Raw genomic sequence first — 17,107 nt, 5'->3', positions numbered from 1 at the left:
CTGTGACAAGTGCCAGCCAGAGTTGGGTGCTGGGTGTTCACGACCCCTGTCCTCCCAGTGACTGGATCTAGACAAGGTCTCCCAGGAGTCAGGACAGCACAGCCCCTGGAGGACCTCCCAGTGGGCCTGGCCCCTCCAGCTGCCTTTGCAACCCTTTTGCCCCCTCTGAGCCCTGGGCCTGCTGGGAAGCAAGGGATTTCAGGCTTCCTCTCTGCACAGCCTCATCCCAAGGTCTTAGGGATGGTCCCACCCCCAGCCCCCTTCATTTCACCTCGAGCAGAGGGACTGCTAACTGTGTCCCCTTTAGGTACTGAAGCCAAGGTCACCTGGATGTGGGGCTGCAGCCCCAGAGCCCAGCTGAGGTGGGGTGCAGAGAGGGGGACAGCAGGGGTGAGAGGGTCCACGTCCTCCCTTGGCAGGTGGGGCTGACGCTAAGGGGTGGCTGCAAGCTTCCCCAGACTCCAGCGATCAAAGCCGCATCGAGGTGTACCTGACTGGGGAGGGGGAGGGGGAGGGAGGAAAGCCGCGTCCTTGGACTGAAAGGCTGGCGTGGGCTTGGCCGGCTGGGGCGGGCCCTTGGTAGCTCTCCCTGCCTGACCCCTGGAGCTTGTCTCAGCCCCTCTTCTCCCTTCTCTTTGCACAGCGCTGAGGTCCCGGATTAGGGAGAAGGGGTGGGGAAGGCTGGGCTGTGCAAAGGTGACACGCTGGCCCTCACGCCCAGCAGGGCAGGTAATCACGACTTTCAGTTGCAGCCGCGCCGGGCTCTGCTGTGCAGGCCCTGGCTGTGTCCCTGCTGCCACCCCAGTCCTGGCACCTGCTCTGCTCCCAGGCTCCTCTGCCCACCCGTCCATGCTGCTGCTCAGGCTCCTCGGCCTCCTCTGGATGCTCAGGGCCTCCTCAGGGGCCACAGGTGAGAGGGACGGCGAGCAGGAAGGGAGCTGCTGTTCCGGGGCTCAGTGGGGGTGGCTCTGAGGCTCACACTGGAGGGCTGAGGAGGGGTCGCTGTGGTCCCCCCCGGGTGCACAGGAGGGCGGCTGAGCTGCTGTGCTCTTGACCAGCGGCTGAGTAGGCTGTAGGACTGGGCACTCTCGTATCAGCATTTGGAGGGTGGGAGTGCACCTTCTAGAACCTTCCAGGGACAGTGTTCCTCTGACTTGGTCCCCTTCATGCCCACTGCTGCTGTCTACCCCAGCCTTGGTCTTCCTCCCACCCTGGACCTCCGGGACGGCACCCTCTGCAGTCCTAGCCATTCTCTGTCCCTGGCTCCTCTTTCCCTCTCTTGGGCTTTCTGCCTTTTGTTTCCCTACTTCTCTCCCCAGTTCTGCCCCTCATGTCCCTAACCCAGCCAGGTCATAGCTGTTGTCACCAGGGCTGGGGTCGATAAAGTCCCCTTTGTTTCACCCAGAGGGTGGCTCTGAGACCACCCACCCTAGGCCACCCAGGTTTGTGCCTCTCATTCCTTTTCAAGGCCACATTCTGGCTGTAAGAGGCCCAGGCTTGCTTTCCTCATGATTCCTCCACCCCACCTCCCTGACATCCCCAACCAGCCTGAGAAGTGACACCCAGCCCTTAGGAGGAAGCAACCATGGGTCCCCATCTGAGAAGGACTGCGGCTGAGTGGCAGGAGGGGGATACTTCCTGCCTGTCTCCCCGACCCCTCGCCCCCAGCCCAGCCGACCGCTGATCCTCAGTGTTACCATGTATAAAATGGGTTGGTGATCTCTAAAGAACAAGGGGGTGCACTAGTTAACCCAGTGGCTGGAACAGAACTGGCTGTAAGAAAATGTCCATTTAAAAAAAATTAACTGCAAGGACTTAGGTCTTCAGAACTCCTGTCCGACGGCTCCTGTTTCCTCTTTTTTGGGGAGTTTGTTCCTTTTCTGTGCTCCTTGACGTATCAGTTCCTCAGTCTCAGCACAGTCTGAGCTGCAATCTCTTTTCCCCCTTGGGGGTCCTCTTTGCACATCTCCCTCTCTGACCTGACTTCTGATTTCTGTGACATGCCCCCTCGCCCAGCACAGCCTTGAGAGTTGTCTCTCCTTCTCTGGAAGGGAGTCAGCCCTGGTGTGGGGGAGGAGGGGCTGGAGGACTCCGGGCAGCAGATGGACAAGGGGAAGAAGGAGGGGAAGGGAAGGGCCCCAGGGTGTGGAGGAGGGAGGAGGAGTGAACTGGGGTGCTCAGCACAGCCTGGCAAGGGGCTGAGGGTGTCCTCTGCTGTGCGGGGGCAGACCTCTAGATGGTGGGCTTCAGGACCCCAAAGCCCCCAGCTCCAAACTGCCCCTGACAGGGAAGGAGCTGGGATATGTGTCAGGAAGCTGAGAGAGTGACTAACTTATGTGGTGTGACGAGGACAAATGACCTACAGATTCACTCATGGCTTCTGTTCCTCTACCGCCAACACAGGGGCTTTCTCCACGGCCACATCCACCTCTGCTGCAGCCCACCCTGCCCCGCGCTCCAGGGGTGCAGCATGGGGGCCCCTGGGTGCTCCCCACACAGCTCCTCCCACGCCTGGCCACAGAGGAAAGACACCTAGGCCTCTCACGTCCATTCACCTCAAACCTGGTTCTGAAATAGGGCCCAAATCCCCAGTCAATGCCAACCCCTCCACCACCCCTGGGGCCACGTTCGCCATCAGGGTTGAAACCACGCCCCCTACAGTCTTTGTCTACAAGTCTACCACTGAGTGTATAAATCCCAGGACCCTTGTCTTTACCGCCACCTACCCCACCACCACCTGTGTGACCATGATCACAGTGCCCCTCACTGGTTCATACACTACCACTCCCGTGACACAGAAGCCAGTGACAACCATCACCAGTACTTACCCTGTCACCGCTACCCAGAAGGTGACCTCAGCCATGACCTCTTCCCCCACCTCTACCACTATGGGGGACACCTCCATGATAATGGCCATACCCTTCTTCTCTTCTTTAACCTCAGATACCACCAGGGACTCTGTGACCTCCTCTACAAAGGGGACCACAGGATGGACTACCCTGACCCCATCAGGTGTCCATGCAACCAAGTTTCCAACCCCAGGAATGACTTCTCTGACTGCTACTGTCCCTTCTCTAATGCCCCCAAAAACCTTCCTAACAATAGTCACTGGTAACACCTCATCACCCACCACCAGGGGTAGCTTGGTCACAACACCATTTCCTAACACCAGCAGCACATTTGAAACAAAAACTGCCACCACACATTCAGCCGGTGCCACCCACAGATTAACAACACCTGTTGCTTCGGCCTCTGTGCAAACACACACTCATCCAGACAAACCAACAATGATAATGACGTCCAGGAAAACCACACACACTCCCATCGCTGACACTCCCAGAGAGACTCTCACCACAGAAACGATATCCTCCTCCCCAGGGATGTCAACTGTCACGCTGGCCGGTACAGTCCTTACCTTGAAACCCAACACTGCTCCACCAATGGCCTCAGAAACCTTAACAATACCAAAAAGCACGCTTCCATCTTCCACAAACCCTACTACCAACCCCACTAGGTCCACCATGTCCACAACTGGCATCACCTCAGCTCCCACCACCTCAGGTACCATGGAAACTTCCAGAACAGTAACAGCAGCTTCAACAAGTAGAGGTTTCTCCAACACAACACCGACATCTAGCAGTCACTCAAGTGAGATCACAACAGGCTTGTTCTCTGTGGGGACAGGACTCATTTCAACCCAAACAGCAACCCAGAGCCGTTTCATTTCCTTGTCCCCCACCATCCAGAACACAGAAACACCACGGGCCAGAACCATCCTGATCGCCACTCCCAGCGTGACCACTAATCTCATGGGTCCTGGAAGCTCCCCAACAGGTTCCCTGGCCACAGGGACTCCAGCCACACCTGCACCCTCCCCAACCATGGCAGCCAGCAGCTCTTCTGCCATGACTAGCAACGTGGTCATGTCCCCCACAAGTACAATCCAGTCTTCTGCCCAATTCCCAGGCACACACCCAGTCACTGCTGCCACCACGCACACCATCCCATCATCTCCCTTGGTCACCACACTCCCAACCACCACTGCCACGTGGACATCAGAGATGTCCTCAGCCAGTTCTCCCTCTAGTGGTGTCACACATTCCACATCTGATGTCACCTCTCCTTCCACCATGACACACACACAGACCAGTGCTGCTTCCCTCACTCCCACCTGGTTCTCTGTGTCCACCTCAGAAACCTCCAAGACTTATCTCACAATGAAGGTGACTGTGGCCACCATGACCACCTCTCATGGCACACACAGCATCACCACTTCCAATGTCTACCCCACTCATAGCACATCCCCAACTGCCATCTCCTCACTCCCTAGGACCTCAGATAGCACAGAGGCCTCCACACCCAGACTCACACCTTCCTCCAGTCCAGGCCTCCCTACGGTCACAGTGACAACCAATGCCACCTCATCTACAGATAACACTGGTCCATTGACCACGATGACAGAGATGACCTCCACCTCTACAGCTTCCAGCAATCCAGCAACCATCACCAAGACCCTTGGCTCGTCCCCCACTGTCCAGACCACGCAGACAACACCACTGACTAGCACCACCCTGACTGCCACTCCCAGGGCCACCATGAGTCCTGGAAGCTCCCCAACAGGTTCCCTGGCCACAGGGACTCCAGCCACATCTGCAACCTCCCCAACCATGGCAGCCAGCAGCTCTTCTGCCATGACTAGCAACGTGGTCATGTCCCCCACAAGTACAATCCAGTCTTCTGCCCAATTCCCAGGCACACACCCAGTCACTGCTGCCACCACGCACACCATCCCATCATCTCCCTTGGTCACCACACTCCCAACCACCACTGCCACGTGGACATCAGAGATGTCCTCAGCCAGTTCTCCCTCTAGTGGTGTCACACATTCCACATCTGATGTCACCTCTCCTTCCACCATGACACACACACAGACCAGTGCTGCTTCCCTCACTCCCACCTGGGCCTCTGTGTCCACCTTAGACACCTCCAAGACTGCTCCCTCAATGCAGGTGACTGTGGCCACCATGACCACCTCTGATGGCACACACAGCTTCACCACTTCAAGTGGTTACCCCGCTCATAGCACATCCCCAACTGCCCTCTCCTCCCCACCCAGCACCTTGGGTACCACAGAGACATCCACACCCAGACTCACACATTCCTCTAGTCTAGGCCTCCCTTCATTCACAGTGACAACCAATGCCACCTCATCTACGGACAACACTGGGCCGTTGACCACGATGACAGAGATGACCTCCACCTACACAGCCTCCAGCAATCCAGCAACCTTCACCAACACCACTGGCTTGTCCCCCACTGTCCAGAACACCCAAAAAACACCACTGACTAGCATCATCTTGACCGCCACTCCTAGGGTGACCATGAGTCCTGGAAGCTCCCCAACAGGTTCCCTGGCCACAGGGACTCCAGCCACATCGGCAACCTCCCCATCCTTGGCAGCCAGCACCTCTCCTGCCATGACCAGCAACATGTTCATGTCCCCCACAAGTACAATCCTGTCTCCTACCTCTGTCCCAAGCACAGACCCTGTCACTACTACTACCACCCTTAACACCACATTATTGACCTTGCTCACCACAGTATCTATGACAGAAGCCATGTCTACAGCGACATCAGAGATGTCCTCAGCCAGTTCTCCCTCTAGTGGTGTCACACATTCCACATCTGTTGTCACCTCTCCTTCCACCATGACACTCACACAGACCAGTACTGCTTTGTTCACACCCACTTTGCCCTCTATGTCCACCTCAGACACCTCCAAGACTGCTCCCACTATGAAGGTGACTGTGGCCACCATGACCACCTCTCATGGCACACACAGCTTCACCACTTCCAACGTCTACCCCACGCATAGCACATCCCCAACTGCCACCTCCACACCCCCTAGGACCTCAGAGAGCACAGAGATGTCCACACCCAGACTCACACCTTCCTCCAGTCCAGGCCTCCCTTCAATCACACTAACAACCAATGCCACCTCATCTACAGACAACAGTGGGCTGTTGACCACGATGACAGACATGACCTCCACCTACACAGCCTCCAGCAATCCAGTAACCCTCACCAACACCATTGGCTCGTCCCCTATTGTCCAGAACACCCATACAACACCACTGACTAGCACCACCCTGACCACTACTCCCAGGACGACCATGAGTCCTGGAAGCTCCCCAACAGGTTCCCTGGCCACAGGGACTCCAGCCACATCTGCAACCTCCCCATCCGTGGCAGCCAGCACCTCTCCTGCCATGACCAGCAACATGTTCATGTCCCCCACAAGTACAATCCTGTCTCCTACCTCTGTCCCAAGCACAGACCCTGTCACTACTACTACCACCCTTAACACCACATTATTGACCTTGCTCACCACAGTATCTATGACAGAAGCCATGTCTACAGCGACATCAGAGATGTCCTCAGCCAGTTCTCCCTCTAGTGGTGTCACACATTCCACATCTGTTGTCACCTCTCCTTCCACCATGACACACACACAGACCAGTGCTGCTTCCCTCACTCCCACCTGGGCCTCTGTGTCCACCTTAGACACCTCCAAGACTGCTCCCTCAATGCAGGTGACTGTGGCCACCATGACCACCTCTGATGGCACACACAGCTTCACCACTTCAAGTGGTTACCCCGCTCATAGCACATCCCCAACTGCCCTCTCCTCCCCACCCAGCACCTTGGGTACCACAGAGACATCCACACCCAGACTCACACATTCCTCTAGTCTAGGCCTCCCTTCATTCACAGTGACAACCAATGCCACCTCATCTACGGACAACACTGGGCCGTTGACCACGATGACAGAGATGACCTCCACCTACACAGCCTCCAGCAATCCAGCAACCTTCACCAACACCACTGGCTTGTCCCCCACTGTCCAGAACACCCAAAAAACACCACTGACTAGCATCATCTTGACCGCCACTCCTAGGGTGACCATGAGTCCTGGAAGCTCCCCAACAGGTTCCCTGGCCACAGGGACTCCAGCCACATCGGCAACCTCCCCATCCTTGGCAGCCAGCAGCGCCAGCACCACACACACTGGCAGTGTCTCCTCAGCTCCAACCACCCCCCATTCACTTCACACGACAGCCACATCCACCCCGACACCCCCCACTGACGCCACATTCACACCAACCTCATCTCCAGGACCACCTCCCACCACTGCACCAGTGACCAGAACAACTCAGGACCCCTTCACCACCCCCAGGGCCTCGTCCCCTGCGGAATCCACACTGGCTCCTATCACACACGTTCCCACAGGATCTCACATGACAGAAGTCACTGCTACTCCCCTGATCACTCCTTCAGTCCCCCTCACAAATACACTCACTGTGGCCACTTCCAACACTTCTCCTGCATTGACCAGCAACGAGATCATGTCCCCCACGAGTAGTATGATCCTGTCTCCTACCCCTGTCCCAAGCACAGACCCAGTCACTACTGCTACCACCCATAACATCTCATCATCTACCTTGGTCACCACAGTACCTACGACAGATGCCAGGTCTACAGGGACATCAGAGATGTCCTCAGCCAATTCTCCCTCTAGTGGTGTCACACATTCCACATCTGATGTCACCTCTCCTACCACTGTGACACTCACACAGACCAGTACTGCTTTGTTCACACCCACTTTGCCCTCTATGTCCACCTCAGACACCTCCAAGACTGCTCCCACTATGAAGGTGACTGTGGCCACCATGACCACCTCTCACGGCACACCTAGCTTCACTATTTCCAATGTCTACCCCACTCATAGCACATCCCCAACTGCCACTACCTCACCCCCTAGGACCTCAGATAGCACAGAGACATCCACATCCAGGCTGACAGACATGGCCTTCACCTCCACAGCCTCCAGTAATCCAGCAACCCTCACCAACACCAATGGCTCGTCTCCCACTGTCCAGAACACGGAGACAACACCACTGACTAGCACCACCCTAACCGCCACTCCCAGGGCCACCATGAGTCCTGGAAGCTCCCCAACAGGTTCCCTGGCCACAGGGACTCCAGCCACATCTGCATCCTCCCCATCCTTGGCAGCCAGCACCTCTCCTGCCATGACCAGCAACGAGATCACGTCCCCCACGAGTAGTACGATCCTGTCTTCTGCCCCTGTCCCAAGCACAGACTCAGTCACTACTGCTAACACGCATAACACCCTATTATCCACCTTGCTCACCACAGTACCTACGACAGAAGCCAGGTCTACAGGGACATCAGAGATGTCCTCAGCCAATTCTCCCTCTAGTAGTGTCACACATTCTGCATCTGTTGTCACCTCTCCTTCCACCATGACACTCACACAGACCAGTACTGCTTTGTTCACACCCACTTTGCCCTCTATGTCCACCTCAGACACCTCCAAGACTGCTCCCACTATGAAGGTGACTGTGGCCACCATGACCACCTCTCACGGCACACCTAGCTTCACTATTTCCAATGTCTACCCCACTCATAGCACATCCCCAACTGCCACTACCTCACCCCCTAGGACCTCAGATAGCACAGAGACATCCACATCCAGGCTGACAGACATGGCCTTCACCTCCACAGCCTCCAGTAATCCAGCAACCCTCACCAACACCAATGGCTCGTCTCCCACTGTCCAGAACACGGAGACAACACCACTGACTAGCACCACCCTAACCGCCACTCCCAGGGCCACCATGAGTCCTGGAAGCTCCCCAACAGGTTCCCTGTCCACAGGGACTCCAGCCACATCTGCATCCTCCCCATCCTTGGCAGCCAGCACCTCTCCTGCCATGACCAGCAACGAGATCACGTCCCCCACGAGTAGTACGATCCTGTCTTCTGCCCCTGTCCCAAGCACAGACTCAGTCACTACTGCTAACACGCATAACACCCTATTATCCACCTTGCTCACCACAGTACCTACGACAGAAGCCAGGTCTACAGGGACATCAGAGATGTCCTCAGCCAATTCTCCCTCTAGTAGTGTCACACATTCTGCATCTGTTGTCACCTCTCCTTCCACCATGACACTCACACAGACCAGTACTGCTTTGTTCACACCCACTTTGCCCTCTATGTCCACCTCAGACACCTCCAAGACTGCTCCCACTATGAAGGTGACTGTGGCCACCATGACCACCTCTCATGGCACACACAGCTTCACCACTTCCAACGTCTACCCCACGCATAGCACATCCCCAACTGCCACCTCCACACCCCCTAGGACCTCAGAGAGCACAGAGATGTCCACACCCAGACTCACACCTTCCTCCAGTCCAGGCCTCCCTTCAATCACACTAACAACCAATGCCACCTCATCTACAGACAACAGTGGGCTGTTGACCACGATGACAGACATGACCTCCACCTACACAGCCTCCAGCAATCCAGTAACCCTCACCAACACCATTGGCTCGTCCCCTATTGTCCAGAACACCCATACAACACCACTGACTAGCACCACCCTGACCACTACTCCCAGGACGACCATGAGTCCTGGAAGCTCCCCAACAGGTTCCCTGGCCACAGGGACTCCAGCCACATCTGCAACCTCCCCATCCGTGGCAGCCAGCACCTCTCCTGCCATGACCAGCAACATGTTCATGTCCCCCACAAGTACAATCCTGTCTCCTACCTCTGTCCCAAGCACAGACCCTGTCACTACTACTACCACCCTTAACACCACATTATTGACCTTGCTCACCACAGTATCTATGACAGAAGCCATGTCTACAGTGACATCAGAGATGTCCTCAGCCAGTTCTCCCTCTAGTGGTGTCACACATTCCACATCTGTTGTCACCTCTCCTTCCACCATGACACACACACAGACCAGTGCTGCTTCCCTCACTCCCACCTGGGCCTCTGTGTCCACCTTAGACATCTCCAAGACTGCTCCCTCAACGGAGGTGCCTGTGGCCACCATGACCACCTCTGATGGCACACACAGCTTCACCACTTCAAGTGGTTACCCCGCTCATAGCATATCCACAGCTGCCATCTCCTCACCTCCTAGGACCTCAGAGAGCACAGGGACATCCACTTCTACCCGCTGGTCTTCTTTTCATCCAGGCATGCCCTCCAACACTCCTGCATCCAACACGCCCCCTTCTATCAGTCCCTCAACTGTGGGCGACACCAGTCCACTGAGCACAGTGACAGGCAACTTCTCCCCCCGCACTGATTCCGGTGTGTCCACAACCCACACTAGGACCATCGCCTGGTCTCCCACTGTCCAGGACATGGACTCCACACCACTCGTTAATACAATCCACATCACCCCCAGTATGCAAACTACCCTGGCAAGTTCTGAGAGCACCTGGGGAAGTTCTCTTGATACAGGTATTCAGGTGACATCTGACACCTCACTGCCAATGTCCTCCTCTGCTATATTTACCTCTGATGGAGGGTCCTCCTTTTCTCCTGTACATAGTACTTTTTCTCCTGTAAGTACAGATTCTTCCCTCTCTTCTCTTCCTACCTTCACTCTATCACCACACCCGAGTACTCTCATGTCAACGTCACATGTCTCTATGACACATAATGACTTGTCCACTCTTAAAACCTCTGTCTCCACCCCTCCAGTGGTAACCTCACTCACTACCTCCCGTGAGTCCAGCACAGAAGACTTCACTAGGGAGAGCACTTCCACCAATGCAATAATGACGTCCTTTGGGACCTTGATCTCTTCTACACCCACAGTAAGACTGTCCTCTCCTCTCTCTTCTCCCACCAGCAGTTCCATGCTCCCCACTACCACCAACACTGGCCCCACCTCCCCACCTATCTCCAATACAGAACAAGTCGGCTCTTCCACCACCACCTCTTCTCTGTCCTCTTTTGCAACTACCAGAACTTCTCCAACCATTTCCTCGCTGACCACAACTCTCACAGAAATAACCCCCTTTTCTTTTATTTCTCTTCCTTCCTCCACACCCTGCCCAGAAACTATCACCATTACAATAGTCCCCACCTCTCCCACTCTTCCATGTATAGAAATTGATCCCAGCACTGATGTTACCTCTTCTCCCACCACGCCATTCTCGGTCCTTCCCTCTTCTACTGAAATGGTTACCCTTCCCAGTTCTACCAGTATAAGAACCATGTTTCCAACACAACCGGATGCTTCTACTTCCATGACTCCAGAATCTGAGCCCACCAACATTACAACTGATGCTCCTAGTTCTTCCGGCCCTACAACTGTACCCATGAGCACAGATTTAATGAGCACCCAAATGCCCTCCAGTGAGACCCCACCTAGCTCCGACTCTGTCACCACCCCACATATGCCTGGCTCCACTAATCTCCCACCGACCACAAAGCCAAACAGTAGCCCTCCAACGGTCACGACTTCCAGCAAGTTGACACATCCCACTCCACCCACCACCAGAAGCCCAGAGACACCAGTGGCCACCATGAAGACTCCCACCACCCTGACGTCCCCAGGAACAACACTGACCACTACTCAGATGACTACAGTGTCAAGAACAACCCCAGGTTGGACCTTCTCTCTTCCTCCTCTCTTTCCTTCCTCCTCCTGCCAAATTCCTATGTCCCCAAGAGCAGGTCCTTTTGGAACTTCAACTTTTCTCTGGGCTTTCCAGGTAACTGTGACAATGGTGGCACCTGGGAACAGGGCCAGTGCTCTTGTCGCCCCGGCTTCTCTGGGGATCGCTGTCAGCACAAGGATATCGGGTGCCAGAATGGGGGTAAATGGGACGGCCTTAAGTGCCTCTGCCCCACCACCTTTTATGGCCCTCTCTGTGAGTTTCCGGCGGAACAGTTGGAGCTAGGTGAGTTGCTAAAGCTGCATGCTCTCCGCTTCCTCCTGCGGGTGCCTCTGGGGGACCTGAGCTAGCCATGTACCATCTTTCCAGTCCTCCCATCCTTGGCTTCTCTCCCATGCCCTGTGCTGTCTCATGCCATGTCCTACTCCCTTACCAACCCCTCCTGGTTGGGGCTGCTTGGTGCTGTCTTCTTTCCTATGTAACAAATGACCCTAAAACTATCAGCTGAAACAACACACGTGATCATTTCACACTTCTGTGAATTAGATGTCAGATGTGGTTCTCACTGGTGTCACCAGGGCTGTGTTTTTCTCCAGCGGATCTGGGGAAGAATCCAATTCCTTGCTACTTTTGGTGTCTAGAGCTTCCTACATTCCTCGTGTCAAGGTCCCCCCGGCAAAACCACCTGGGTCCTCTGTGTCTTTCTTCCATAGTTGTCTTCCTCTGATTGATTCTGACCTCCTCTGACTCCTTCTTCCACTGTTAATGACCCTTGTGATCATATGGGACCCACCTGATTGGGCCAGGTTAATTTTCCCATATGGAGGTGAACTGATAAACGGTGGAATTTTATCTTCATTTTTAACACGGATTATCTGTAATCTAATGGGGTGCAGTGGCTCACGTCTGCAATCCCAGGTACTTGAGGGTCTGAAACAGGAGGCTTGCAAGTTCAAGACCAGGCTGGGCAATTTAGCAAGTCCCTGTCTCAAAATAAAAAATAAAAAGGGCTGGGGGTGTGGCTCAGTGGTTCAGTGTCCCAAGTTCACTCCCCAATATCATACACAAAAATGATCTGTAATTTTTTTTTTTTTTAGTATCAGGGATTGAACCCAGGGGCACTTAAGCACTGAGCCACATCCTCAGCCCTTTTTAATATTTTATTTAGAGACAGAGTCTCACTGAGTTGCTTAGGACCTTGCTAAGTTGCTGAGGCTGGCTTTTAACTCGAGATCCTCCTGCCTCAGCCTCCCAAGCTATTGGTGTGCACCACTGTGTCCATCTGTAATTTAATTTTATACTATGGCCTTTTCTGGGGACCAGGGCAGGACAACTTTGGGGGTCATTACTCTGCCTACCCCAGGAGGGACTGCAGTCTGGCTGCCGTGCTTCTGGACCACTTTCCCTTACCTCCAGACAACTTGTCCCAGAATTTCTTCTTTTCTCCCTACTGCCATTCAGTCAGTCCTCAGAGACGAGGAAGCAGGCAGAGCTGGGAGCCTGGGGGTGGGGGTGTGGATGGTGGGTGGTGATGACAGATGGGGTAGTGACCAGAGCGGAGTGTGCTGTATGCAGGCACAGTGGAAGCCGAAGTGGGCATGGAGGTGTCTGTTGACCAGGAATTTTCTCTGGACCTCAATGATAACACTTCCAAGGCCTACAGAGATTTCAATAAGACCTTCCAGGATCAGGTGAGGGGCAAAGGGAGGGGAAGTAAAGGGTCCTCCTCTGCAGTGGGTGCCCTCAGGTCCACAGGTTCAGACGTGAGCCCAGGGATTCTTGACATTTCAGATGATGAAGATTTACAAAGGCGTGCAGGGGTTCAGGGCTGTGAAAATCCTCTCCTTGAGGTAGGAGACCCTGCTGGGGATGTGGAAGCAGCCTTAGGAGGGGACAGGGGCATGAAGAAGGGCTGGGGCATCTATCCCTTGCTTCTTGAAGCATTTGCTTTCATAAAGAGAGGGGTGGAGGAAGTACACAGGGACAGGCAGGGAAGTGTCAGGACTGTTGTCTTGTCCTCTGCCTGGCACTGGCTCTGCTTGAGTCAGTCAGCATGAGAGAGACGGATGGGGAAGACAGAGAGCCCCGGAGAAACAGCTTTGGTGGTTTGGTGACGGCTTGATGTCATGCAAAGAAAACTCCCATTATCAGGGATGCTGGCAGCCCCTTTTGAAAAGCATGTGTGGGTAAAAGAAAAGCATGGATGGCTTTTCACCTCAGGACCTCTAACCCTTTTGCATGCACTGTGGTTGGTTCTGGAGGAGCCCCTCCCAGGACCTGTGTGCCCCAAGCCTGGGCACCCTCTAAGGTTCCTGGCCCCCTCAGGAGTGGCAGCATTGTGGTGGATTATCTGGTCCTACTGGAGCTGTCCTTCAGCCTGCAGTTGGAGAGCCAGTATGAGAAGGTGAAGACTGTCCTGAAGGAGAAGCTCCAAAGTGTCATTCAGGATGGGGACAGCTGCCAGCATAACCAGAGTGAGCGGAGGCTGGAGGGAGGGGTCAGAGCGGTCATCCCAGCTTGCTCCAGCTCAGTCCAGGGGGCTCTTAGGGTTCAGGGGCCATCCCGTGGTTCCTCTGGCAGGGGCACAAGTCTACACCCAACTGGGACAAGGGTGGGCTCAGGAGGGCTCAGGACTGGGGTGCTAGGAAGAGACCCCCTGGTAGGTATGCTCAGTGCTTCTAGGATGGTTGGGTGTCTGATTATTCAGGGGGGAGGAGGGAGGCAGCAGCAGCCTTCCCTAGTTGCCCCTCCACATCTGGGGAGTATGGAGAGAGCCCTCTCAGCCCTCCCCATCCCTGCCCGCCCCATTTCATCTGAACCTGTTTCCCCAGCCCTGTGCTTTAAGCCTAACTCCATCAAAGTGAATGAGGACATCAGGACAGAGCTGACCCCGAAAGGTGAGGAGGGGGCAAAGGGCTGAGCGGCTTCAGGCGGCCATGATCCTTCCCACAAGGGACACTTGTCCATTGAAGTTCCCCTGGGGGAGCAGGGGGAGAACTTTTGGGGAGGCAAGAGATGAGGACCCGTCCTGCCCTTCTGGGCTCCAGTCAGTAGCTTACACCTGAGCTCCCGCAAGGCAAGGTGAGAAGGTGGGGAGCGGGAGGCTGCCTTTCCCGCTTCTAATCCCAACACCCGCGCTCCGAAGAGTCCTCCCCATGCGTTTCGGTCCCCACAACCAGGCCCTGAGAGGAATGAATGAGACCCTGGTCTCTACACCCCGCCCCCTCCCACAGCCATCTGTAGCAGAGCGGCTGCCAAGGGCTATGAGGAATTCTACTTCCCCCTGGTGGAGCAGAATCGGCTCCGTTGCGTCACCAACTGTACGCCGGGCGTGGACGGTGCCATCGACTGTGGACAGGGCCAATGTCTTCTGGAGAGGAGCGGTCCCGTGTGCAGGTGAGGCCCTGCCCTCGCTGGAAGCCCCGCCCCTCGTTCAGGGACACGCCCTCCAGGCCCGCGCCCCGCCCCAGGCCCTGCCCACTCGCCTTAGGGTGGAGCCCCGCCCCTGAGGCCCCGCTTGTGACCTGTCTTGAGACCTGTGACCTTTCCCCAGATGTTTCTCCACTGACACTCATTGGTTCTCGGGGTCGCGCTGCGAGATGGCCATCCACTGGAGGGCGCTGGTCGGGGGCCTGGCGGGGGGCGCCGGGGTGCTGCTGCTGCTACTGGGGCTGCTGAGCGTCTGGTTGGTGCGCTCCCGGGGAAAGGACCGCCAGCGCCGAGGACAGTGAGTGCTCTAGGGCCGCGGTGGGGGTGGCCAGAGGGGCCCAGGGACCCCGGCTTGCCTGACCGCTTGGCGCCCTCACCTAGGTCCTGGGACGAGGACAGGCAATGGTTTGAGATCTGGGATGAAGACACCGTGGGGACTTTTTCCAACATTGGCTTCGAGGACGACAGAATAGGTGAGTCTTTCTTGAGAAGATGGTAGGATTTCCCTGGGCATCACTGTGGCCTGGGCAGGATGGGACAGTTTTGTATGTCGTGCCAGGGAGTTTGTGTCACCCCTCCTGAGAAAGATCCTGTTCCTGCGCAGGCCATCCCCAGGCAGAGCAGCCAGCCACTTGGGGCCCTGCCTTTGGACATGGAGTTTCCTCCACGTCCAGTCTCACTCCTTTTCTCTCCCCTCTCCTCCTCTCTTTTCTCTCCCTAGTCAACGATGAAAGCTTCCACGTGGCCTTGGATAATGTGGACACCAGCACGAAGGTGAGGGGGCAGAGGGAGGACGCTAAGGACCTCTCCCAGCTCCAGTGCCGGATTTCCCCCAGCCACTGGCCATCTGGCCAGCCCACGCAGGTGGTCCCCTCTTCTCAATCCCTCTCACCCTATACTCTGTGGCAGGTACACATTCAGAGACCTGAGATGGCCTCATCCTCGCTCTGAGCCCCATGGGGCCTCTTCACCACCCCCTCCACCCTGCCCAGGACTGCAGGAGGGAACCATCTACACTGCGTCCATTTCCAGAGGTGGCCTCAGGCGCCTGGTGTCCTTGGGGCAAATTGAGACTGTTCCCTTTATCCCCATCCTCCCAACTGGGCTGAAATCCACCTGGAGACCCTGTTCACATCCAGGCTCTTCTGCTGTGGGACCTTGATCGACTCAGTGTTTTCTCTCACCTCAGTTTTCTCACCTATAAAGTGGATATAACACACTTGTCCTGATACCTCCTACTGTTACTGTGAAAACCACGTGTTTGGTCAGTTTTGTTCCAATCTATCCACCTGTGTCAACCCTCATGTTTAGGTCACTTCCCTCAGGTCCCCCTTCCCCAAGTTCTTCCCCTGGTCTCCAGCCTTGGTCCCTATTTTTCTGTTTGCACCCAATTACTATCCCAGATGATTCTGGTCCCTCACCCTGAACCCATAGGCAGCCCACCCGTCTCTTACTCTCCTAGATAACCGCTTCTGCGCCTCTCGTCTTTCCCTTACTGAGCCAGTTCCTTAAACCAGTCCCCTCCCCCAGCCCTATATCTCCCCCAGTTTTTGAATTCCCCTCTCCCACCCTGGTACTCTCAGCCCTGAATCCTTGCCTCCCCCATCCCAGCGCTCCCCCGAAATCCTACCTCCTCCCTACTTGCCTGTTCCTAGACAGAGACAGATACTCCTGGCTTCTGAGGGTCCCCCAACTGGCACTCTCCTAGCCTCACCATTCTGAGGCTCCACCCCTTCCTCTCACCCCAGGGCACCTGGATCCCTGTGGGCAGGGGTGGAGCCTGAGTTTCCAGAGCTCCCAAGGATGGGAGGAAGTGAGGCCCCCTCCTCCTTGTTTCCCTGACCCACCTCCTCCCCTCTCCCCTCAGCCTCACGGCCTCCTTCCCATCGCTCCTGCTTCTTCTTCTTCCCCTCTCTCCTTCGGATTACCCCATCCCTGCAGCGATCTCTGAGCCTGAAGCCCTCGGACCTCCTTTGCCAGGAAGATCAAGTTTGGGGATGGGGAGTTGTGGAATCTCCAGTTCCCCAAGTGAACACAATATAGCATTTATTATCAAAGAAACTGTTCGGTATTTGGTGTCTTTCTCCCCTGCAGCCTCATCTTGTCCCCAGCAGTGTCTACCTGGTTGGAGAACAGGGACTTCCTAATGAGGTGTAGGAGGG

At 55.6% G+C, this 17,107-nt stretch overlaps 1 protein-coding gene across 2 annotated transcripts; it reads left to right on the top strand.

The window, feature by feature from the left end:
• Positions 1-554: 554 nt before the first annotated feature.
• Muc3a (mucin 3A, cell surface associated) lies at positions 555-17,000 on the top strand. 2 transcript variants are annotated; one of them, XM_048789989.1, is made up of 12 exons: positions 555-910; positions 2,404-11,505; positions 11,613-11,801; positions 13,092-13,207; positions 13,308-13,366; positions 13,842-13,990; positions 14,348-14,413; positions 14,750-14,912; positions 15,070-15,243; positions 15,327-15,418; positions 15,667-15,719; positions 16,813-17,000. In XM_048789989.1, exons 1-12 carry the CDS (start codon positions 850-852, stop codon positions 16,894-16,896), a joined length of 10,308 nt encoding a protein of 3,435 aa, XP_048645946.1. In that variant the 5' UTR covers positions 555-849; the 3' UTR covers positions 16,897-17,000. The 2 variants fall into 2 exon arrangements, with proteins under 2 accessions (XP_048645946.1, XP_048645947.1); XM_048789990.1 differs by having other exon boundaries at positions 15,855-17,000.
• The last annotated feature ends 107 nt before the right edge of the window (positions 17,001-17,107 follow it).

The sequence above is a fragment of the Marmota marmota genome, unplaced genomic scaffold (genome assembly GCF_001458135.2).
Source record: "Marmota marmota marmota unplaced genomic scaffold, marMar, whole genome shotgun sequence".
NCBI lineage: Eukaryota > Metazoa > Chordata > Mammalia > Rodentia > Sciuridae > Marmota > Marmota marmota.
The sequence above is the reverse complement of the archived record's forward strand: the minus strand, read 5'-3'. Positions and strand labels throughout refer to the sequence as shown.

What these genes read in the sequence shown, in the direction of transcription:
- Muc3a (XM_048789989.1), top strand. Translation starts at nt 850, where the DNA reads ATGCTGCTGCTCAGGCTCCTCGGCCTCCTCTGGATGCTCAGGGCCTCC. An exon ending in GGCCTCCTCAGGGGCCACAG is followed by an intron (nt 911 to 2,403) that starts GTGAGAGGGACG and finishes CCGCCAACACAG; the next exon opens with GGGCTTTCTCCACGGCCACA. An exon ending in ATAAGACCTTCCAGGATCAG is followed by an intron (nt 13,208 to 13,307) that starts GTGAGGGGCAAA and finishes TTGACATTTCAG; the next exon opens with ATGATGAAGATTTACAAAGG.